The 25,363-nt window shown below is 40.5% G+C and overlaps 3 protein-coding genes across 4 annotated transcripts in view; 2 read left to right on the forward strand and 1 right to left on the reverse strand.

Moving 5' to 3' along the window:
- LOC144657596 (uncharacterized) overlaps window positions 1-11,002 on the reverse strand; it is an 83,728-nt gene extending 72,726 nt beyond the window's left edge. Inside the window, exons 1-2 of one of the 2 annotated variants that reach the window (XM_078517950.1) lie at window positions 10,947-11,002; window positions 8,925-10,071 (exon numbers count right to left, since the gene is read on the reverse strand). In XM_078517950.1, the coding sequence (XP_078374076.1) occupies window positions 8,957-10,051 (1,095 nt within the window). In that variant the 5' untranslated portion in view covers window positions 10,052-10,071; window positions 10,947-11,002 and the 3' untranslated portion in view covers window positions 8,925-8,956. Of the gene's footprint in view, window positions 1-8,328; window positions 10,072-10,946 lie in introns of those variants that run through there. The other variant, XM_078517949.1, reaches the window with a different exon arrangement.
- LOC144657600 (uncharacterized) lies at window positions 2,526-5,739 on the forward strand. Its single transcript, XM_078517954.1, has 2 exons — window positions 2,526-2,601; window positions 4,635-5,739. Coding segments are annotated over exons 1-2 (1,017 nt in total). The 5' UTR covers window positions 2,526-2,599; the 3' UTR covers window positions 5,650-5,739.
- A 4,505-nt stretch (window positions 11,003-15,507) lies between the features above and the next one.
- On the forward strand, window positions 15,508-18,975 carry LOC144657306 (uncharacterized). The gene is made up of 2 exons (XM_078517641.1): window positions 15,508-15,567; window positions 16,846-18,975. The coding sequence occupies exon 2, from the start codon at window positions 16,866-16,868 to the stop codon at window positions 18,627-18,629; it is 1,764 nt and encodes a 587-aa protein (XP_078373767.1). The 5' UTR covers window positions 15,508-15,567; window positions 16,846-16,865; the 3' UTR covers window positions 18,630-18,975.
- Window positions 18,976-25,363: the final 6,388 nt, after the last annotated feature.

Consider the following 25,363-nt stretch of genomic DNA (forward strand, 5'->3'; position numbering starts at 1 on the left):
TTTGGCAAAGGTTAAAAGTAAATGTTGCTTCCCGCTTCGTAGAAATAGAACGTTTCCGTCATAGCTGCCAACTACGCAGGGGCACCCAACGGAATATTTCGTTAAAATATCTGTTCGGAAGACGATTTGAGATCTAGAATTTTCGGAACATTCATTGTAAATTTTTTTGCTTGCCTGCCTTTCCTAGGATTTTCGAATAATTACCTAAAAATGGTATAATTGTTCATTTTTTACGGATTTTTACTCTGAAAAGGTCACCTAGAATTTTCGGGAGCCTTTCTCTGGCTGGAATTTTTTCGAAAAGGTAAGTTTTGATCCCTATAACTTTCGGATCACTAGACTTTCAGCTAGGAAATCCGAACAGATAAAAACATTTTAGGGGATAAAGATATGCCTATATCTACCGTTTTTAAAAATACTAAAATACGTTCAACACTGCTATCTTTAAGTGGTTTTGAACTATATTCTCGATGGGTGCCCCTGACTACGTTTAACGACAACTAGCATCGTGGAAGCCGTAATGATTCATGGAGATGTGGACAATTAACCCTATTCAGACCGGGGAGGGCTTTGAGGCCCGCGCGACTTTGAACTTTTATAATTTTTTTAGATTTAACCAAACGCTGCCAAACTTTCTAGTTTTCCTAAAATTTATCTGGCAACAAATGGTAGGGTTGATGATTGTAGGACTTGACATCACCATGGCAACGCATTTTGACAGGCATGTTTTCCCAAATTTGTAATTTTGCGTTTTCTGTTAATAAAAATCAACTTAAATGGCATTATTTTTACATTTTTACGGGTTTAAAGCACATTTTTATTCATTTTGAGTACTTTGCAATGATTTTGGGTGGTTTTCTGGCATTTTGGAAAAATTTTGAAATCCAAGATGGCGGATCCAAGATGGCGGCTGTTTTGACATCATGATGTAATTGTCACGTGATGTGACGTCACCATCCCACGCGACGTATACCAAAAGAAAGAGTTTGGGACGTACAATACATCCTATAAGTTTCATGGTGATTGCTTCAATATTCTGGAAGTTACATAGTGGGGGCTTCCGAAGCCCCCCGGTCTGAGAAGGTCCAAAAAAGCCCGGTCTGAATAGGGTTAAGCTGTTAGAAACAGTACTTCTTCGGTCCTTGATTCTACGTCATTCTACGTATAAATTATCTAGTCTCTTAGGTATTACGTCATCCTATATAAATACGGCCAATATTATGTTTATATGTTTAGTTCACCGATCAAAAAGAACTCATTGTACAAAAAGCTCGAGAACTGACTTCTGACCCAGAGAATGAGACCACCTTCCGGTCAAAACACATCGTATTGTCAGTAACTGGCAACAAACATTATCAGTGTCGACAGAACTTATATTTCACATACTCCACGTTCCTCTACTAAAAGTTATGGGTTAGTCTTACGAACGGGCCGTCCTCACTGAAACAATAATATACATTTACATCAGACCAAATATCATCACAACAGAGAGAAAGAGTGAAATGGAAGTTCCGAGAACATTCTCTGTAATCCCCCCACCCCCGCAAAATAATTAGATGAAACCAATTCTTTTGAAGTTATGTTTCTTTGTTATAAAATAAGTTGGTTAAATTCAATTTGTGATTCATTCAAGTTTCATTTTCCTGTCAAAATGTAGGAAATTTTTTCTTCTTTTCTAATTTAGCTGTAAATAAAATGTTTTAAATTCTCACTCCTCTTTCCTCTTGTATCCCGACCTAATCTTTGTCATAAATGTGTATCAAAGAAAAACAACGAAATAGAACGGTTTTCTTTTTCTTAGCTGCCAAATGGGTTTCAGTACACACCAAAGGGCGGCTCACCAATGAGGGATGTGCTGACGTAAATTGCCGTAGTTATTCAATCGCTCTGAGAAAGAGAGGATGACCTTCATAAATAGAGAATATATGATGACGTATAGCAGGACTCACAGGTATTATTTAAGTCTTCTTAGACAAATACGGCCGATATTACGTTCATGTGTTCAGTTCTCACGCCAAAAAGACTCTATTGTGTCTTTTGTGTGTTCCGTATTTAGCGAAACGGAATCAGAAAAAGATGCGTAATGCGTGACGACAAATTTAAAAGCCCTTTGACCCAGAGAATGAGACCACCTTCCGTCTCACAATCATGTCAACAAGGTGTTGCTTCGTTATTAACAAAATTAACTATAATCATGGAGGTTATCAAGCAGTATGTAACTTCACTTTAGGATAGGGCAGTAGGAAGCAGGATCAAAAAATTAACTTAAAAACTCTTGATGTGGTACGCTGACGTCAGGGAAGTATGCCATCACTCTTCAGTAGCACAGGATTAGAGATGCTAAGCTCGTACGTGCATGTACGTGTTGTTTAGTTCTCTGTTCAGCAATCAAGGTCGCAATTTCGAATCTGGTCGTTAATATGAGTTCCTTTGTTTGTTGGCTCAGCTTTACAGGAACTAGAAATGGAGAAAGTAAATTCACTGCCAACCCACTGTACGTTCAGTTAACACAGACTGAGCTATAACACCGCACTGCTGTTCAATTCAGTTATCACGAAAGGATCGTCTGTACAGCTGGTGATATAAAAAGGTTTTGATAATGTAAGTAATGTGACTGAAGTAAATTCTTTTTGTTAACATTTTTATTGTTTTGCCAAAAACTACTTACAGACATATAGACTAAATACGAATACAATAAGAAACAAGCGAGGACAAACAAAAAGAAAAAATACCGTATTTCCCTATGTATCATAAAAATTAAACAAAATTTACAAGTAGGTACAGAAAGACTAAACTAAGTATTCCTATAAAGGCTGCCACTTCTAATTTTTCGTTTCTCTTTGCTATTATTAACTCTATTTTATATCTATCTCTAACTTTGATTTTTAGTAGCGTCGAGCTCGGCCTGACATTCTTACGTTGACAAGAATAAATGACTTGTTTCCCTAAAATAGGTAGTAAGTTTGCTATGTTTAACCTGATTTATGTTCCCCAGAATAATTTTTTTCCTTTAACTGTCCCATTCCTATATCTAAATTATTTAATCAAGTTGCTACCGCAGCAGTCCAAAAGATCTGAGTGAACTTGCAGTGAACTAGTAAATGTTCGAGTGATTCGTCGTGATCTTGGCAGAAAGAACACTTAGGCGAAGGCTTCTAAAGTATGGTCTATCGTAACATGACCAGGGAGGGGGTGGATCTCCTTCCAGTCTAAAGTAGCTTCATCGCAGCCGCAAATGAAGTAATACTTAGATTGTGCTGTTGGGGGGATTTTACATTTTTCCATTAATTCCTTATATACTGATTTTGAATTTCAAGGTTAAACGAAGTAAAATAATAGAAGTATTTGTCTGTGAGGAATTTGCGTCTGTGGACTCGATTTCTATAATAAGTAACACCTTCCAGTTTGAGGGGATAGCGCTATAAAATCCCAATCAGAAAAAAATAATCCTTGACAGATTAATCGCCTCGATAGCTTCCCAATTGTTGAATTTATTTTCATTTGATAGAATGTCTCTTACCCTTATAATTCCTGCATCTACAAGTTTCTTATTGTAAATTGGTTTTCCACCGATTTGAAAGACTTTATTCTTCAACGTCATTTCGTTTCTGGTGTTCGTTGAAAGTATTCAGCCCCGGCATGCGAAAGACACTTTTTATAAAACTGTAGTAAATTTATTGGCAAAGAGGCTGGACCAAAACTGCACTGAAGAAAAAAGGCAGAGCCAACATCGTTTAAATAGAAAGAAAGGAATCTTTTCCAAGGACTATCACGTTCACCTAAGATGCGTTTTACCATAATATTCGTTGCGTTTTAACTACAGACTCAATATGGGCCTTTTTTTTAGGCCACCGTCCTTATAATCGCTGATTATGGCCATTTTTCCACCTTTTCTTTTCCTTACCAAACAAATTTGTAAATTATTGAATTAATTTCCTTCATGAAATTCTTATCAAAACAAAACAGTGCCGCTCTGTACATACATTTAGGCAATGCAAAGGTTTTAACAATTTGGATTCTTCCCAAGACTGTCAAGTTTCTCCACCTCAAAAAATTTAAAGTTTTTTTTTTAATGTGTCAAAATTTAATTCCTAACTTTTGCGTATGGCTTGTTGAAATAGCAAGACCAAGCATGTTATAAAATAACTTTCAAAACATGAACCGTTGCAACCACCAATTTGAATTTCCCAAAACAGGAAAGCGAATTAATGCATCGCTTAGTGAACCAGGGGCTCCTGTTGCAAAATAGAAAAAACCCTGTAGATTTCTTTTCCACCAATACGCAAAACTCGAATGAATATCTACACTACCATTTTGGTTTCACCACACAGTCTTAGCTCTTCCATCCGACAACTTCCCTTGTAATATTTCTATGCATGGTTTCATTACCCATCTCACTAGAACGCAGCCGGTGAACTTTACTTCGAATCAGGGCACCTTGCTTCAAACGAGCAAAGGCGAGCCATTACCCATAATAGCTTTCGGTGTTGTCGCGGGACAACCTTTCTCGACAACCTCGTTTCCAGGGCTTTTCTCTTGGTAATAATTGGAGAAAAGCCCTGGGAACGAGGTTGCCTTTCTCAAAATAGCTGTATACTCAACGCTAATATTTAGTATCTCATATCTCATTGTAGGATAAATCTTGGTACCAGAATGCAACTTGTGTTGTTATTTAGCGTCTTGGTGTTTCTTGTCAATTACTCTGCGGCTCATGATGACTGTTCCCAGGACCCTCAATACTGCGAAAATGACGAAGAACGTGAACGGCACCATGGACCACGCTGTTCAAATTGCGTTCAAATCAATAATTACCAAAGTCCATGCATTTCTGGTGAAATGCTAGTGGAGGAACAAATCAAAGGTCATATCAGTGTCTCACAGCTTTCCGTAGGTGACGTCATCCGCGGAATCACAGGTGCCAACCGGACCCCTGGCTGGTGCAAAGTAGAGGCAGTCTTTCCAGTACCGCAGAGTGAGAACCAGACCACTTACGACGGATTCACAAAAACCCATATGGTCGTCGATAGCACTGTTCACCCGTACGGCAAGAAGGGGAAGGTGCGTAAAGGACTCGTCTTTACGCTTGCCACAGAGTGCGATGCCGCTGTGAATGCGGCCGGCCAGGCCTTCTCGCCCATTAGCACCGCGTTTTGTCCACATGATCTGAGCTGGACTGACTATCTTACTTTGATTGCCGCAGTGAGAAGCGTCACCAATCGGGCTGGAAACTTCTGGTTTGACTTGAAATCATACCATGACAACGAGACTGCAGTGATTCCGCACTGGCTCGACCAGCTTCCTGCAATATGCCGTGAGCTGTTGCGTTGCGCACGCAATCGGCAATGCCAGGAGTTTGAGAATGTGGTGAACGTGTTCGTGCACCAGTATGTGAACAAGAAGTACGCAGAGGTCGTTAAGCGAGTCTTTCCAAACCTGGGCGGCGACGTGGATAAAGAACAAGCTGGAACCATCACGGAAGTGGTTCGTCCACAGCGAAGCAGTCACATAGCGCTCTTTTCCGCTCTCGGTAGCGCCATAGCGGTGCTTCTGATTGTCGCTGTCGCTGTCTTGGTCTACCGCGGACGAATTGTGAAGAAGAAGGCATTGAAGATGTTGGAACCTAAGAAGACTGGGGATGGATTGGCGTAAGTGCTGAAAATTCGCAAGCCTGTTAACTGAAGCTACAACATACAACTTAAGAATACTACTTTATTTGCTTTTAGTCGAGCAGTTCGCATTTTTTGGTTAAGAAAGACAAATACTGTTGAAATTTTTGCTATTTAGAGCGATCAATGATGATATAGATAGAAGAAATTATGAATAATCATTAAGCTAGATCCAATTTAAATTACGACATATTTTAAAGATATTGAATGAGAGATTAGAAAAGTTCTAATTGTTTTTTTTTTTGTGTGTGATTTTGTTCATAACATTTTATCCGCTGCTGGTAGAATGGCAATAAAACCATGTTTGTGAAATTGACTGAGTCGCTGTTTTTGTTTGTTTGTTTGTTTGTTTGTTTTATTTTTCCTGCTTCTAATCATTTCTCAATGAGAAGACTCATCCAGCAAAAGCTTACTTTAAAGTATTAAAAAAAAAAACACACAAAACAATGAGCTATAGCTCGGTAAGGCAAACACTCAGCAGGGCTGGTTTCTCTTTTAAAGAAATAGCAATCGCGCGGGTGTTTGCATTACAGGATGTAATCGTGAGAAAAAAGTTTAAGAGAAATTCAAAAGTTGATTGTAGGATAGGATATGTCATTGATCTTTTCAGTCGGCAATAGGATATATAAATCCGTCCCCACCTTTATTTTTGAACTGGGTTTAAATTTGTCAGAGTCTGAACAAAATAGTCAGGAGCTCTTCATTGGCCGGGTTTGGTCTTTACTTAGCTTTTCGTCCTGAAAAATATAGCAATTGATATAATTTTTTCCAATAAATATTAGGGCCGTGGGCGTGTGGGGGTGCGACGGGAGCTTTGAACTCCCCAACGCCCCACGTATTCCACCTAATCGGAGAGTGAGTGTTTAAATGAACTTCAATAACATGAGTCTTAAACAATTGTCGGGATAGAATACCTCTGGACCCATAGACGCTAACGCCTATGGCGCTTACAACCACCCATGTAAAAAATTTATTATAACAACAAAAACTGGTGGGCCGGTTTAATATGTTTATAAGAGCCAGTGGTACGCCACTACCCTATGATTTTTCTTTTACCGAAGAGAACCCCCCCCCCCCCCCACAAAGACGGGTTTGGGGAGAGGGGATCCGGAGGACGTTAATTTTCCCGTTTCCGTATGCAGCGCTTTAGACATGCAGACAATCGTTGAATTTACTCGCGTGTTTTTAATACACATGCCAGTTTTCTTCTTTTCTTTTCTTTCCAACCAATAAATCCAACAAAGGGCATGGTTTTGTAGTTCAAATAGCATGGTTTTATAGAAGGTATCATAATGTCTGCCCGCCTAGCTTGGATCAGTAGTTTAGGTTTTGTTATCTTTTTGCAAGTACAAAATAAACTGCTCAACGCGACTAAACATGATAGAATGATATCCTTTCTATACATAAAGTCTCAGATTAACGAACCTAGATGAAAGAAGTAGAAGTATTGTGGGAGTGTTGCAATTATGTTTGTACAAGAGAATATGACTGTTCTCTTGGTTTGAAACATAAGTCATGAATTTAGAACAATAGAAAATGCATACGTCGTGCTTCAAAAAACGATATTACGTTCACCAGATGCAACTGCAAGCTGTGCATGACCTTGAAAAAAAGCGGCTTATGTTTTTCAAAGTTTATGAATCATATTTGGAACAAACTACAATCAGAACTGCCTGTCGCTTTTCCTTTACTGAGACGTTCAACAATATCACCAAAAGTCCATCATTGTTCTCTTTGAAGATTATTAAAATTTGCAATACTGAGTGGGGCAGAAAAATAAAGATTGCATGTTTTCAGAAATGTAGCGCAACATGTATTCGAAAATATGGTTGCTTTACAAATGGAGTTCCGCCTTGCCAACATCGCTGAACATTCTAAACAGGTCATTACGGGCATTTGATTACTTGCCTAGTCTGTTTTAAATGTGCAGGAAAACGGGCTGAAGAGAGATCACTCTTCGTTGCTCAAGTGTTTAGAAAATAAGCGCTAGCCTGTTCCAGGCGTTCGGTTAGTTGGGGATTAGAGCGAAGAACGACTAGAAGAACAAATGGCGGGGTGTTTGCGGGTAAGAGAGCCTTCTTCCCCATACCCTCCCCTTGTTTTTCGCTTGCCGTTTAACGCACTGCTTCAGAAACAACCTATCGCCTAGAGCAGGCTAAGTGAGCGCTATAGTTTCGAGATGCAGCTAGGGGACATAATGGAAAACGTTTTTGAGGCGTTCTTCTGGTTTGCCGACAATACATGTGATGGATAAACATCTCAAATACAGAGTAATCTCAAAGACTTCCTATGGGGTAAATATCAAGAGAGCGCCTAGATATTTGTTAAACGATAGGAGCACGTTTGAAGATGTAGGCTGCATACATTACAGGAAAAAACTTCCATGCAACACAAATAATTCTGATTTGACTAATAACGTTTCAAAACGCCGAAGTCGTATGCATAATAGAAATCGATTATGTTGGGCGAATGCAAACTTAATTAGGTCCATTGGAGTTTATTAATAGGTTATTCCTTTGATGTTCTTAATTTGCATGCAACTCGACTGACTGTGTTTTAACAATTGCTTATTCGGTTTAATGAACCACGTGAGTGTCAAAAAAAGTTCATAAAAATCAATGTATAGATCCCAGGCCAAAGGCGTCTTGACTATTAGAATGTCTTAAAAGCTCAAAACACTTTTATTAAAAACCCAAACATAAATTATTTTTTTTTAATTACTTATTGTTATTCTACCCAAATCAGTAAACATTTATCCTTAATACAATGCTATCACAAGGACCGATAAAAAGATCTTAATTGGGAGTTGACTTTCAACGTGTTTTACATAACCATTTTAAGTTTTTTTCCCGCCACGTTGCCAGGGATGGAAACAAGTAGCAAAATGCAATGTTTCTTTGAAAAAAAAAAACAGTCTTCGATGAAAAATGGTTCTGATACAAACACTGTATTTATAGCACAATGTTTGCATCCGGCAAAAAGCCAATCTCGATCCCAGGCTCTCTCCTTTTTCTCGACCACAAGGAAGGAAAACGAGGGAGAGAGTCTAAGATCGAGGTTGGTTATTGGCAATATAAAACACTCGAAGAGGTCTTTATTACAATAAAGAATTGGTAATAACTGCCTTCATACAGCTCTTAAACAGTACATAGACATTTCCAGTGCTAAAAGAAACTTACAACATATCGATCGAACTCCAAGAAAAAGAAAAGAAAAATCAATATGAATAGCAAAACTTGAGTGCCGCTTAGCTGGCACTGTCTCCCGCGCTATCATGCGCCGTGATTTCATCAGGGATGACAAGCATCTTTCTGAAATGGAAGCTTCTTCTCTGCCTTCTTCATCTTTTGTCCTTGATACAGCAAGAGAGCTATTACGACGATCAGGAGCATCACCATGGCGCTGCCCAGGACAGAAAACAGCACTAGGTAGCTGCTTTCATCCGGACGAACAACACCTGTGATGGTACCGGTCTGTGCTCTATTCACATCACCACCCATGTTGGGAAAAACTCGCTCAACGACTTCCACGTACTCCTTGTTCAGATGCTCGTGCACGAACTCTGCCATTACATTCTCGAAGCCCTGGCATCGGCCCTCCCGTGAGCATAGCAAAAGCTGATGGCATATTTGATGGAGCTGGTCGATCCAATGCGGCACCATTGCGGTCTCGTTGTCGTGGTATGCAGACGTGTCAAACCAGAAGTATCCAGTGCGATTGGTGACTCGTCGTATTGCGGACATCAAGGTAATATACTCGCTCCAGCTCAGCTTATGTGGACAGAATACGGTACTGATGGGCGAGAAGGCCTGGCCAGCTGCATTCACAGAGGCATCACAGTCGGTGGCAAGCGTGTACACAGGTCCCATGCGCACTTCTCCCTTCTTACCGTACGGGTGAACGGTGTAATCGATGACCATATGGTCTGCTGTGAATCCATCATGGGTAGTCATATTCTCGCCAACTGCTGAAGGGAAGACGGCTACCACCTTGCACCAGGCGGGCTTTCGTTCGACTCCCGTTATTCCGTATATGACGTCACCTTCAGATAGTTCCGATACACGAACGAGTCCTCTCGTTTGCTCATTGATCCTCATTTCACCAGATATACAAGCTTTCCCGGACTTGATGGTAATCTTGATTTTGCGAGAAATCTTTTTAAATTTGCGAGTAATATTTATCTTGCGAGCAATGCCTCCGTCGTCTTCATCATCCTCATCTTCGTCATCCTCATCTTCGTCATCATCATCATTATCATCATCATCATCATCATCATCATCATCATCATCATGGTCATCATCGTCATCGTCATCATCAGCCTTGACATTACTGATGAATGCAATAATACAAAAACCTAGCAAGAGATATATCAACAAGCGGGCCATTTGTCTGAGGTCTGATCAACCTGGACAGAAATTGAGAAACAACAGTAATATATGAGTATGTTATCGGGCGGGCCTTGTTCTTGCCATTTCATTTCATTTCTTTGATAGAAATGGTAACTTTGTTGAAAGTATGTTGTAAGATTTTCGCTCCGAGAAAGATTTTAAGCCCTCTATTTTCTACGATAATTGTTTTTTTCTTTACTAAATAAATCTTAATAAGCACAATACAGTTCAAAATAGTATTATAACTGCCTGGAACTGTCGACTAAATTCGAGTTGCTAGCCATCGTGGATGAGTTTAGAGCCTTCTTCTGGCTAAAGATACCTCACAGTATCGCTGTTTTTCTAATGGCTTAAAGATGCTAAGTCACGGACAACGTATCTTGAAAAGATTGGCAAGTTTTTTTCACGTTTGTTGGTTGTAATTCGTTTAAATCTTCGTCAGTCTAAACCATCCTTGTTTATTGTTGCGTTTGTATTATTCCTTTGTTGTTTTTCTATGTTAGACAGCTATTATCTTAAGGTCTCCTTCAATTTAAAAGTAATCAGAGAAATGACTTAAAATATCGTAACAGTGCTCCATTAACTTGATAAGGGACGGAACATTTGACAAAAGATCTGGGATTAGAGACTTTTCAGCTCTCGTGATCTTCTTTTGTACATAGTTTTGTTCTGGTGACTGTCTACAGTGAGACGTTTTTGATTACAGTTTCAACTTTGGCGTTATTTTAAACAGCTTGCAAGTCAATCTTCTCGTCGGTTTTGTTAGATTATGTTACGGATTTTTCACTGAAAAAAAAAAAACAATAGAAAAATGCGGTCCAAAGACAACTTTGCTAAGCGTTCCTGCATTTAGAAAATTAGTAATGTTAGTAATTTTAGTTATTTTTCTTACCTTGTTGAACGACTTACAACCACAAAGAGCTCAGCGTCAATGTATAGCTTTCTTGTATCACTGAATTGCGTGAGGCAAACTTCGTCTTATATAGAATACCTTGCGCCAGAGCCAGGCTTTAATGATATGGGTTGTGAAACAGGCCCGGGGGGACCTACTCCTTATATAAGCTATATAGTTACGTGCGACCCCGATTTAATGGTATGGATTTTAAGTCGTATTGATTTGGACTATTTTGTTCTGAATTTGGCCATGCAGGTTGTGCATTATTGCCTGGAATTGGGTGCGGTTCCAATAACTAATGTTGTCCACTGGCACCGTTTAATTTTAAGCTCTTCTCAAATGTTCACGTAAACTAAAGTCATGGATGGTTAGCAGCAGGCCGCACGCCCTGAAAATTAAAAGCTTTTAGGGAGTATTCCTCCCCCTGTTCTCTTCCAAGGAATGTAGGACGAATACGAGAATGTTACAGTTTGCATGTCAACCGCGCGCTCTCCCATATCACTTCAACCTGTTAGAAGTCAATAAGCGTCCAAGTTTTCCAAACTCAAGTGAGTGTTTATTTCAGTAAACAATATACTCACGGTAGCCCATGTCGGATAGAAATTTTGGAAAAAAAATGTCGTTTATCAACTTTTTTAAAACGATTTTAGAGTGTTATGTGTGAGAAAAAAAGAATTTCATTGAAGGCCATCTAATTTCAGCTAAATATTTTAGAAATATAATTATTTCTCTTACCCTGTAGGGATTGAATATTGACGTGCATCATTATTAAAGAATAATTATTGTCTGGTCTTGAGTGTTCTTTACCGGCGGAGAACAAATATCCACAGCTGTGTAAATAAAATATACAGCAAACGAAATGTATTTAGTTAATTTTGTATAAACCAATTACTGTAGAAATGTCTTAGGAACAGTGTTTTTGAAATGAGATAACGAAGTATATTAATTTGTTTAATTTTTATACAGCGGAGAGGATATCGTGAATTTCACGCTGAAGAACCGGGTGTAATTGATTAGTGATCACGCAAACATCGATGTTTTACTAGCAGACTGGACTAGACGGAATATATTCAACCATAACAATGCAAGTTCGTGGTTTCTATATATAGGCTGGTGGATAGTGAGGGGCCAAAAGCCCCGCGTCCACTATCAAGGAAGATGGAAATTCTTGAGCTCTCGGTGCGAATTGTTGTAGTATATCCCAGTGTCTGATAATTAACCATAGAACATCGATAAAACTTGTTTTTTTTTTTTGGACGGGGTAATTTATGGACTTTCGTAAAGATGCATAAAAACCAAGTGCGCAGCGCACCACGGACCTTCCTTTCCATCGATAGCAGTACAGTTTGAACTTTTTAAGGTGCAAGACCACGCGTACTTACGGTTTCTATGACAACGAAGTAACTAACCAGACAAAATAAATAACAAAACAAATATTGCGCTCTTCTAGTGCTCTCAACCGAAGTTGGATAATAAGAATGTTTAAATTCTGAGCAAATATTTTTGGCCCAATTCGTCAAATACTACAATCATGGGCGAACCATACGTGGCGATTGCGTTTGTTTCAACAGTTTGTTTACACTTCAGTGCTATGGAAACGATATTAAATCCAAGTGCATCAATTACAAACTGTCGTAAAATGTGACCTTAAAAAATCGGTTACTTCACAAGAAACTCTAAAGTCCATTTATTACACTTTGGAAGATGCATGCTGTCAGTAATTAAGATATTAGTGTAATATCCCAAATGGCGTACCCAGTGTGCTCTGGTACTCCTTTGTATGCCGTACGCGTCGAATTGTAGTAAAAAATGCTTACAAAGCTTGTATTTTCTGAACATATTACGAAGGCTTACTGATTTGTGGTAAAAAAATAAAAAGTGTTCAGGAAATATGATGATTTTTTTTAAAGTATGCATTGCTTTACAAATCGAGTTCCGGTTCTGTCAACATCGCTATGCATCCTTCTTGTATAAAAAAGAAAAATCCCTGAACATTTTTCACTTGCTCATGCAGGTAGATAATCAGAGTTGATAAAAACATCCTCTTTGCTAACTGTTAAAAGAAAAAAGTAAAAATCCTCGAATTCCAGGTACAAATCTTGTCATCTGTTGACAAGTCTTATAAAGTAGAGAACCGTTGATCCGGATAAAGGGAAAATTGATCTATACAGATATAAAAAAAATTGGTCTTAAACACCTTGAAGGTTTCACATGGCGGAAAATACGTAGTAAGCAGTTCAAAATTCGAAGCGCGTCGTATGAAGCCGAATTAATCGAATTCCACAACACAAAATTTCCATGTCCCTACATACAGCCTTACGTTCAAACGTGCTACGACATTTAACAGAGATTTTTTTCCGCCAACTATCCTTCGCTTCACCAAGATCCTTTACTTTAATACGGCTTGTGTCAGACTGCAAGACTGCCTAGGACGCAAAACATTTTCTCTATAGCTATACCTTTAAAACAGAATCACGAAGACTAAAGTGAAAACAAGCTAATATTTTGGCAAAAACGTTTCCCGATGTCAAAGTACTGTGTCTTTTACCGGGCTTTTCATTATTACTATTTTTCTACGGACAATAGAGTATCAATAAAGTATAATAACGAGTAAAGATGAACTATCAACCCTCAAAGGTTTGCTGCATGTCAAATAGATCATGTAAACAAACCAAAAAATTAGAAAATAACTACTCAAAACTATTCCGGTACGTTTTAGCAAGAAAGGCGTGAAAAGGAATTGCGCGTTTTGGAATGGAATTCAGTATGTAAAGCTGTGTCGCTAGATTTCCTGAACACATTTATTCAGGCACCTCCAAAAGGAGTTAATCTTCGTAATCTGTAATTCTAAAGCTTTCAAAAGCTGTATCTTTGTTGAGGTGTTTCTTGAACGTCTACTGAAGGCAAATTATAGGACCGAGGTACCCACAAACAAGGCGACGCCCTTTGAGGATACCAAGTGCCATAATAACTGACAACAATTCATTGTCCAAAGTATAACTTATGGTGAACTTTGGAGCTTCTTATGATATGTGCCGATTTGCCAAGGTCGCATTTTATCTTTTTTGATAATGGATCAGGGCTTTTTCCCTCTCACCAACGGTCCAAGCCGTAACTTAAACAACCTATGTACGAATTAGCAGTTTAGTACGTTGTTAAATATATTCTGCGCAGTCCTGTCCGGGAGCAAAATATCGGTGTTTGCGTGATCATCGATCGATTACCCGCCGTTCTTCAGAGTAAGATGCACGATATCCACACGGTACAAGGGTGAACTTTAAATTGTGACATATTTAGTCACTTCATTTAATTTTGAAAAATTATCCTATTTCAAGAATATCTAATTTCTACAGTAATTGGTTTGTACAAAATTTACACAACACGGTGTCTTAACTGTCCTTTTAACTGTCCTTTCCTTAACGTGTCCTTTTCAAGTTTGTATTTGCTCTGGGTGAAAAACACTCAAGTCCAGACTTCGTTTATAATTAATACTGTAATGAAGCACAATAATATAGGTAAGGTAGGTAGGAAAACTTAGTGTCTACAAGTTAAACCAAAAACCGCTTGACATTTTTTAAGACAATTAAATGGATTTGGCACAATTTTCACTCACGCAGTACCTCAAAAATAGGTAAAAGATAATAAATAGGATTTTATGCTTTCCATCTTGCTAGGGTCACAGTGAGCATATTGTTTGCCGTGATAAACACTCACTCGAGATTAGACAACTTGAAATTTAAGGTTGTAATCAAGTGTTATTTGGTTTCTTTTTCTCATGTGCGAATCCATTTCTCAATATCACATTGTTTTGCCTCTCTTTCTCGATAACAAATCTTTTCTTGCTCCTTGAGGTCATTAAGCTGGGCTTACCATCGTACAATTAAATGTGAAAAAACACAGTCAAGAATATTTGCAATGTGAGCAATTTTGGAAACTTACTGATGTCCAAGTAAATAGGCTAAAGTGATATGGAAGCCACTGCACGAGCGCTTGGTTGATATGCGAATATCAGCCCTTCTATCCACCGACTAAGGGGGGGGGGGGGGGGGCGTTAATCAAAAACATTTGGGGGGAACGTTCGGCTTGTTTCTTTAAACGTGTAATTTAGATCCAAATATGTGATTTTTTTTATACCCCTTTCTTTAGCCCTTTTCCGAAAATTGATACTCTTTTTCAGACCTCGATCCTTATTTAATTTGGTACAAGTTTCATCCCGATCTTAGCTTCCAAACCGACAGCCATGACGTCTGTTTGCGTAAACATTTGAGAAAGGCTTCAACTTCCCAGGTGTTTTTGTTTATAACTTTCTCAAATACAATTATCGTTTATGGGAGAAAAACGTTTCTAATGCCGCACCTAATTCCTGACAAGGGTGCTCACAAATGTCCTATTCAGACGAAAATGACTTAAAATCCACATCATTTGCGGTCGCACATAACTATAGACCTTGCATAAGTGAATACCTTCCCCCGGGGAGACCCTTGAAGCCCCATATCATCAAGGCCTGGCTCTTGCGTAGGATATGCTATATAAGACGAGGTTCGTTTCGCGCAATTCAGTGATACTAGGAAGCTACTTCGACTCAAAGCCCTTATTGTAAACCGTGCTCCGTTGTGAGGTAGGAAGAATTCTTCATGTTACTAATTTTCTGAAATGTCACTACCGTTAAGTTCCGAAAGAAACAACATTCTTTACTTTCGATTTATGCAGCCTTTTCCATTTCCTTTTTCGCTTCTTTCGTGGAGTCATTACCTTCGGGTAGTTAAAACGTGAACCGTATACTGTCCGATCCATCTTACTACATAATCGTGTACAATGTGAATTTTGCATGCACAGGACCGGCAAATAAAATATAAGTGTAAATGTGACAAGTTTTGTTCAAAGCTAAAGAAAAATTACAGTAATTTAAGGTGGTTCTAATTCCTCAGAAAAAAAAGTCTTGATCTTTGATCTTTGTATCTTTCCCTAAAAGTTGTCTACCATGCACTGAGTCAGAAAATGCAATAAAAAAATAGGTCACTTTGCTTGCAAAAGAGTTCGGAAGGGCCAATCTTGCCCCAATTATGCCTGTTCTGGTACTAATCACGCGCATCATTTCATCGGTCCACATTACATTTTGCGGTGGCTGCAAGCAAAGTTCATTAAAGTAATAAAAACATGATAGGTAGAAAGTCTCTAGCATAAGGAACAATGTAAAATATAACTTACGGAAAAAAATCACACAAATTCTAACAACATCGAATCAAAATGTTCCTCGAGTCGTTGTTTTCAAGGTCATCTTAGGGTCCTCGAGTAGCGGTAGGTTTTTTAACACAAAGAGGATAAATTGTACACCAAAATTATGCAATAAAAAATATATCTCACTATGCTCGTTTACGAGAAAATGACGATTTCCCTACCTTGCGGGTCAAGCGGATACAAAAAAGCCGCCATTTTGTTTATGAGCGCGCTAATTACGCGTCAAATTCTGCCAAGTATATTAAAAAATGCGCAATGCAATACTTAGAAATCACCTTAATTTAACCAATTGTAATTTTATTTAACCTGGAAATTCAAAACAGTTAGCTACCTTTCATCGCTGACATCGAAATTTCTCTAGGTTTTTACATTGAATAGCTCGAAAAGATGAATTAGTGTTCAGTTAAAGCTGTTTGAATTCTGAGAAATAACAAAATGAATATTTTGAAGCTTGTTTTCAAGCGCGCGAGGAAGAGTTACACATTACAACCCCTTGTGGGTCTCTGATATAACTCAACAGCTACTTTAATTTTAGCTAATTATAAAACATAGAACAAAAATCGTGTTCCGTGTCTCTATGCCCTTGTCACAATGGGTGGGCATTTAAGCGTAAAGTAACGCCATATTAATTTAAAGTTGTTCTACAATTTCATTTCAGATTGACCAGACTGTAGAAAAATGGACCGCTTCTTGATATTTCTCTTACTGGGTATCTCCATTGTTGCGTTCACGAACACCGTGAAAGGCGACCCTCAACGCCCACCAGTCCGAATTCGACGAATAGTGCGACCTCGAATACGACCACCAGGCCGAATTACACGAATAGTCCGACCTCCAATACGACGACCAATAAGAATTCCGCGGCCCGGGCGACCACGACCACCACCGCCACAACCACCACCACCGCCACCACCACCGCCACCGCCACCACCACCGCCACCACTGCCACAGCTTACACCACCACCGTGGCCGCTACCAACGACGGTACCGACAACGACACCGACGACGACACCGCCACCGCCACCGCCCCCGCCGCCACCACCGTCACTGACACCACCGCCCCCACCGCCACCCACAACGGCACCGCCGCCACCTCCGCCGCCGCCACCACCACCACCACCACCACCACCACCACCGCCACCGCCACCGCCACCGCCCCCGCCGCCACTACCGTCACTGACACCACCGCCCCCACCGCCACCCACAACGGCACCGCCGCCACCTCCGCCGCCGCCACCACCACCACCGCCACCGCCACCGCCACCGCCACCGCCAACGACGGCACCGACAACGGCACCGACGACGACACCGCCACCGCCACCGCCACCGCCACCGCCACCGCCACCGCCCCCGCCGCCACTACCGCCACTGACACCACCGCCCCCGCCGCCACCCACAACGGCACCGCCGCCACCTCCGCCGCCGCCACCACCACCACCACCACCGCCACCGAAACCAACAATAATAATACGACCGCCGCCACCGAAACCAACAAAAATAATAATCCCACCACCACCACCACCTCCCCCGCCACCACCACCACCGCCGCCGCCGCCGCCGCCGCCGCCACCTCCCCCTCCTCCGCCACCACCCCCGCCACCGCCCCCGCCACCACCAAAGCCGAAGATAAATATAAATATTGAGATCAAAATTAGCTGTGTATCTGGTGAAATGAAAGTGGAAGAGAAGACAAAAGGTCTTGTTCGTATCTCTCAGCTTTCCGAGGGTGATGTCATATTTGGAATCACGGGAGCCGAGAGGAAGCCTGCCTGGTGCAAGGTAGTAGCCGTCTTCCTTGCAGTTGGTGGCAAAGATAAGACCACTCACGATGGCTTCACAGCAGACCACATGGTCATTGATCACAATGTTCACCCGCACGGTAAGAAGGGAGAAGTGCGCATGGGACCTGTGTACACTCTTGCCACCGACTGTGATGCCTCTGTGAATGCAGCCGGCCAGGCCTTCTCGTCCATAAGCACCGCGTTTTGTCCACATGAGCTGAGCTGGAGCGAGTACATTACCTTGATGTCCGCAATACGACGAGTCGCCAATCGCACTGGTTACTTCTGGTTTGACACGTCTGCATACCACGACAACGAGACTGCAATGGTGCCGCATTGGATCGACCAGCTCCATCAAATATGCCATCACCTTCTGCTATGCTCACGCGAAGGGCGATGCCAGGGCTTCGAGAATGTTATGGCAGAGTTCGTGCATGAGCATCTGAACAAGAAGTACTTGGAGGTCATCGAGCAAACTTTCCCTAACATGGGCGGTGACGTGAATAAGCAACAAGCTGGCACCATCACGGAAGTGGTTCGTCCGCAGGAAAGCAGCCACTTAGCGCTATTTTCTGTTGTCGGCAGCGCTATGGTGGTGCTTCTGATCATCGCTGTCGCTATCTTGGCGTACCGCGTGAAAAAAGCGAAGAAGGGAGAGTAGGAGCTGGAACCTAAGAATACCGGAAAACTCGTGGAAGCTTTTGACTCAAGATGCATAACATAAAACGATGCCGTCATTGTGTTTTAGTCGAGTAGTTTACATTTTTTGGCTGGTTACATCGTTCGATGTTGAGTTATATCTGATTTTGTTAAACTTTTCGTTAAGCTTTTTAATAAAGTTACTTTCAATTTACATAACAGAATTGTGTTAGAGTTTTAAACTAGCTAGAGATCAAGAAAAGATCAAATCGTGTCAATAGATTTTGAAATAGCATGTATATATTCAGGCTATTCATTTAAACGCTGCTGGTAGAATGGCAACAAATAAAACCGTGTTTGGGGAATGATTGGCGCTGTTGCTTTTGTTTCTACGATTTTGATAGACTACGAGCAGCCTCTCTTTTCGCCTAGTATGTCGAGAGAGAAGTGAAAAAAGAAGCGAGAGGGCAAATAGCTCTGTAAACACTACCTTGTGTTAGCGCGGCCATTTTCAACTCTCGCGTCATTTTTGCTTCACGGGGTAGGATTGAGTGTAAACTTTAATTGGTATGTACCGTTCAACAGGGTTAGGGCCTTTTCATACAAGCGCAGTCGACCGTGGTTGCACGATTACCGAGATCTCGCCTCACTCCTACTTCTATTGTAAAAATTTCGATGTGTTCATATATGAGAAGGCGGGTCAGCCTGGTTACCGAGTTCTCGCTTTCTATAACCGAAATGAAAATTTTCCCATATGAACACTCCGACCCGAGTTACCGGGATAAAATTGTTTTCACGAAATAGCTTCGCTTTCGCAACAGGGCGGCCAAAATGGCATAATTTTGCCTTGTACTTATTTCCATTTCAGAAAAATGGGGATTAGTTTTATAAGTAAAGTTATAAGAGTTTTAAAAGCTACTACAATAGTCGCGAACGATGCAACTTTATTTGGCGCCATTTTGGTTTTGTGCCTTGAATTTCATCTCGGTCGACTGGGCTAAAATTTCCCATATCAAACAGACGGCAAAATTCGTCCCGGCCAGTAATCGAGCATTTATCGAGCCCGGTTACCGGGCTCATATATGGCAAAGGGTACAGTAAGTAGTTGTTCAAGTCAAAATAAGCCGTAACAGGCTAGTTTTTGATAAAAGAGAGTTTCATTGCCTTTTAAAGACCAACGATCAGCTAATCGCGTCCGCAAAGAAATTCATTCTCTGGGATCCAAGATCAACATCGATGTCAAACCCGTCTTTACCAGCAGAAAGCTGTCACAGATTTTGTGCGTAAAGGAAAACAAGCCCCCGATCGTAAACACACAATGCGTTGTTTACTTGTTTAAATGTGATTTGTGCGATGCAAATTATGTCGGGTTTACTGCCCGAAACCTACATCAACGCATTAGGGAGCACCGTTATTCTGCGATCGGTAGACACCTTGAGGCACAACATGGCAGCAAAGGAGAAAAGATGAATCACCTTTTCAGAGTGTTAAAGAAATGTAGAAGCAAGTTTGACTGCCTCGTATACGAAATGCTGTTCATCAGGGACATTAATCCTTCCCTAAACACCCAGAGTGACTCTATCCGCGCCAAATTATTTACTTGACACTTCCTTATTTTTAATTAGAACTTTTAGTTTTTCTATTGTTTTACTTTACGTATTATGCCCATAGGACACACAACTATTTTTATTGTTTCACGTTATATATATTCTTGTTTTAACTATCACTTCTTTTGACTTGATAATGGCGTAGAGTAGCGCCGAAACGTCGTCTACTTTTTTAAAGTTTTTAAAGTTTTAAAATAAATTTAAACAATATTTTAGCGTTTAATTTCATTATAAAATCGTTTTCAAAATCTCTGCTTTTACGAATAAAATAATAATAATAATAATAATAAACTTTATTAACGTGTCAAACTGTAGTAGCTGAGGGGAAAAGTCCCCTCAACTAATTGTGGACACCAAACTGCCTAACTAAAAACGTAATTAATATATATAACTCTTTCTAACACAGCACAAATTCAAATGGCTTTACAAAAATTAATGAAATGTTTTATATAGACTTCGTGTTTGATTTGAGGTACCAAGACTGTTTCCGGTGACAAACACTCGAGATAGAGAATTGACATTTAGAGCAAACGCCCTCAAGTGCTCATTTAGTTTCTCAAGTATCTCACGGAAGCCTTCGTTTCTCAAAATCGCATATTTTTTACTTCCCCCTTTCCTCGATAAGATTTTTGTTTTTATCCCTAGAGCTCACTAGCCAGTAACCATCCCGCAATTGAGTAATGTTATCAAGATTATCAGTCGTAGGTTATAACAAGCCTGATTGAACATTTAGGGATATTTATATTTGGATGCAGACCCCAGGATGCTTATTGACTTCCAAGTTAATAAGTTGAAATGATATAGAAGCTGCTAGGTTAGCGCGGTCGACAAGTAAACGGTCTTTTGTGAATATTAGTCTGCGTATCAGCCGACGCTGCTAGATTTAGGGATATCTGAATTTGGTTGCTTATTGACTTCAAAGTCTATAAGTTGGAGTGATATCGGAGCGGTTGTGTTAGTATACGCAGTTGACATGCAAACGGTGTTATCGCGTATATTAGCCCGCGTATATTGGCCTGTCCGACGACAGCATGACGCAAGCAATCCTTGATAACAACTTGTTTGTCTTGCGCAATTCAGTTACACTTTGGGAAAAAATGATAACTTTCTTTAAGTTAGACCCCAAACGTTAACTCTTTGCTTGCGTTGTGAGCTGCAATGAGTTGCATTTTGAGGTAATAAAAAACTTAATCCCCAAAATGTAACTAGCACCAATTCATTTTAGTTACGTCCAACAAAACGTTTGTCTAGCCTTGGATAGTGTCCTTTGTGATTAATATTGGTTGATGGGTGGATTATAAATCTCTTACTAGCCAGTTAAGTGTACAGTAAAGCTCTATTTATTTACTTGTAATTTGTCTGTTTGTTTGCTTCTCGCAAAATAGATCGTCACTGACTAAACATTATACTGTCTAACAAGTAAATATAATCTCATACATACAGCCAGTCTGCGAGAAAAATATTGATCCTCGCAGGATTCGAACCAGTGTTCTCCAGTGACGACGCGAAACGAAGACTCAGAAAGCGAGGCAACAAGAAGAGTGAAAAAAGTTCTTTTTACTTCAACTTCTGATAATCAGCAGATTAAAACCAAAACATTAACTAGTATTCAGAAAATTAATAAAATACGTTTTTTATTTCCAATTCTAGCTGACTTTAGTTGGATCGCTGCATGTTGATTTTTCGTCGCCGTAAAAACACTCAAGACTCGAGTGCTTTGATATTTCAATAGGCCGGCAGAGTACCACAATATTTGACACACGATAAGTGGTTTTACATATCTTCAGAGAAAGGGATAAATAGCTTTCGCCAAAAACATTCATTTAAGAATCCAACTTTGGGTCCAAATAATTTTTAAAACATATATACAACCAACCTCATAAAAGAATATACTTGCAGTGTATTACTTTTGGTTGGCATGTACGATTCTCCAGAGATTGCATTGGCTAAAAACTATGCAGCCATGTACATGTGAATATGTTGAGTAAGAGAATTAAAGCTAGTTCTCCGGAGTAGTATCAAATGGTCTGATATAGGACAACACAACAAACATGTACCAAAGTAAATGAGTCTTAATTGATAATTGTTATAAGAAATTTATTAAAATGCGTTTCATGTACTCCCTTTTTTACTGAGTCGACCTTGAATATTTGTTCTCAGTGACAAACACTCGAGACTCAGACACTTAGAATTAGGGTACACCGCAAGTGTTTATTTGCTTGCGTTCAAGTGTATACTGAAGTGTCTATTTGCTTGCGGTATCTCGCCTCCGTTTCTCAATATCCAGTATTCAGTTTTTGCTACCGTTTCTGAACGTATTTTTATATCATCTCTGGAGTTCACTTGTCAGGTTAACCATCCCGTTATTTATCAACTTATAAACCCAAGCCAGTTTTCATTTTTGGTGCTTATTGACTCCCAAATAAATAAGTTAGAGTGGCACAGGAACGGTTGCGCCAGCGCGCAGTTGACATGTAAAAGATGTTTTGATTATATTGGACTATACATTTTAGCCGGGGTATATTGGCCTGGCCGACAACAGCATCACGAAAGCTGTGCTTTATAAGACTGTGTTTGTTTGGCACAATTCAGTGACACTAGGAAGCTACAACAGATCAACACTCTGCTAGGATTGTGAACCGCGTTGTTGCATTGTGAGGTAAGAAAAACAGACTAAAAGCCCTAAAATTTACTCAACACATGCAACTCAACTCATGCAGTAGGTTCCAACAAGAAGTTCATCTTGATTTATTGTAGCAACCTTGCATCGCATTTTTTGTTCATGAATTTAACAAACGGGCATATAGAGACACATACGAGGAGAAACAAGTTACAGCCACGCATATATGTACGAAGACATACAAATACCTTGTTCATTTTCAGTACAAAAATAGTTTTTTTGCAGCCACTAACATGCAACGTAATTTAACATGTGTGAGAGCAAAGAGATATTGATACAAATAAGTGATTGTTGACGTACAACGCCCTTTTTATCAACTCAAGTAATAAATTTATCATTTCTGTTCCGACGACATACGACAAATTAATTGCACGTTAACTGATTAGCCCCTACAGTGAACACCCTTCGTCAAGTGATCGTATTAAATCTATAGATTTGTGTAAATTTTTCGAGGAAATTTTTACATTACCCAGAGAGAAAGGTAGCAAACTAAAGGTCACTTCTTAAGAGATTTGAAACTGGAATAATAGTTTATATGCAGAAAACAATTTTTCCATGCTTCTTTCAGGAACGTTGCTTTTTTAGACTTTCGGCTAAAAGAAACAAAGAAATTTTAAGAACTGTTAATTGTTAGTCCCGGAGTTTCGAGTTTAAATATAACAGGCCGATTGGTAGCATTTCCTCATCGTTTCAGACACCTATAATCTTTATCATAAATTTGGCTCAGTATGCTTAGAATGAATACAAAAAATATATATATAAGGGGCAGTATCAAGAGAAGTCTCTTAAGTTTTTGTGTAAACTATGATAGAATTATGAGGGTGCACTCAGCGATCAACAACATAACTTTTGAACAGCAAAAGGAAGGCAAATAAAATTCATTCCCCAATGTGTGAATAAAAGTAATCAGTGGTTTTTAAGTGATTTTCTTCCAAGTAACACTGTCAAACTTGAAAATGTCTGCCCGACATTTTTAAATTTTACGCTATAACTATTCCATCCGACCTAAGTCAAACCACCTTTTAACAATTTTCATGATTAGTACAGTACGTTTTAACAAGGCCTGGCCACTATAAGTGGATTTCCAATTAATACCAACACCATTGTATTTTCAAAAACCTCTAAATCATGTTGACACTGTCCTTTTAAAAAATACATCATCGGATAGTTAAGCATGATTGTTTTTACCTTACCGCTACGGTGAGAGAAAGGAATATGCTACCTTTCTTCCCCTTAAAATATGAAAATGGTTTAAACAGATCTAAAAATATAAAAGGATACTCTAAATTTTCGATCGCCTTCTGCGGTCTTCTTCAGAGAATGATGGATTTTGCAAGGTTCGCAGAATTCTAATAAGCTGCATTGACGTTATTGTTCGTTGCCCCCCTGGGGAGCAACTAGCAATGCGTAAACCCTTGGGAAGGGCGCTCTTTCGTTTATAGTGTTTTTGTCGAGGAAAGAATGTAAAGACTCCAGAAACAGTCTTTTGTTCTTGCTGCTTACACCTGTTTCAAGAATTTCGGCGTAACTTGGATGTATGTCGTGGCCGATTTCTGCATGTTGTTTAATCGCGGAGTTGATATTTCCGTTTGTTCCGGGCTTGTGTTCGGCTCCTCGCGATTTCCAGCTTCTTTTGCTTTCCCCAACGTATGCAAATGAGCATGTCCTGCAAGTCACTTTGTATGCAATTCCTTTCAACCGCTCTTTATTCGGTCGGTCCTTGGGCTTTTTGAAGATATTTCCTAACGTTCGTACTGGTTTAAACGCTGTCTTGATGTTTTCGCGGTTCAAAATCCGTCGAACGCGCTCCGACACTCCGAAAACTCGAGGGATCTGACGATTGGAGAAGTCACACACAGCTGACTAAAGGCCAGGTCCTGGATCTACTCTCCTTTTTGCTGCACAAAAGTTATTTTGTATTCGAGGGAACCCAATACCACCAGGTATCGGGATGTGCCATGGGATCGCCAGTCAGTGCGGTGATCGCAGAGCTTGTAATGCAAGAAGTCGAAGAGAAAGAGTTAGAAACTTCGCCCGTTCAACCAAAGTGGTGGCGCCGCTATGTCGATGATTCGAATGCGTGCATTAAGAGGGACGGTGTTGAAGCTTTTCACAGCCACTTAAACTCGAAGCCGCGAGGGCCGGGGGAGGAGGGGGAGAGCAGGAGCGGGGGCGGGGAGGGAGGGGGAGGGGGGGGGGCCCACGGAGGGCGGACGGGGAGGGGAGGGCGAAGGGGGCGGGGCACGGGGCGGCCCCCCGGGAGCGGAGGGCGGGGCAGGGGGCGGGCGCGAGCGGGGGCGGGCCGCCGGCGGGAGGAGCCGGAGGAAGGGGCGAACGGGGGAGCGGGAGCAGCGGCGGGGGGCGGAGCGAGACGCAGACGGCGAGACGCCCCACACGGCGAGAGCGACGACGACGCGAGACACGCACCGACCCCACGAGGACGACGGCGACACGCGGCACGACGACCCA

This window comes from Oculina patagonica, chromosome 6, assembly GCF_052425735.1.
Source record: "Oculina patagonica isolate OP01 chromosome 6, crgOcupat, whole genome shotgun sequence".
In the NCBI taxonomy this organism is placed as follows: domain Eukaryota; kingdom Metazoa; phylum Cnidaria; class Anthozoa; order Scleractinia; family Oculinidae; genus Oculina; species Oculina patagonica.

Excerpts from the sequence above, each read along its gene's own strand:
- LOC144657306 (XM_078517641.1), top strand. The coding sequence starts at position 16,866 with ATGGACCGCTTCTTGATATTTCTCTTACTGGGTATCTCCATTGTTGCG.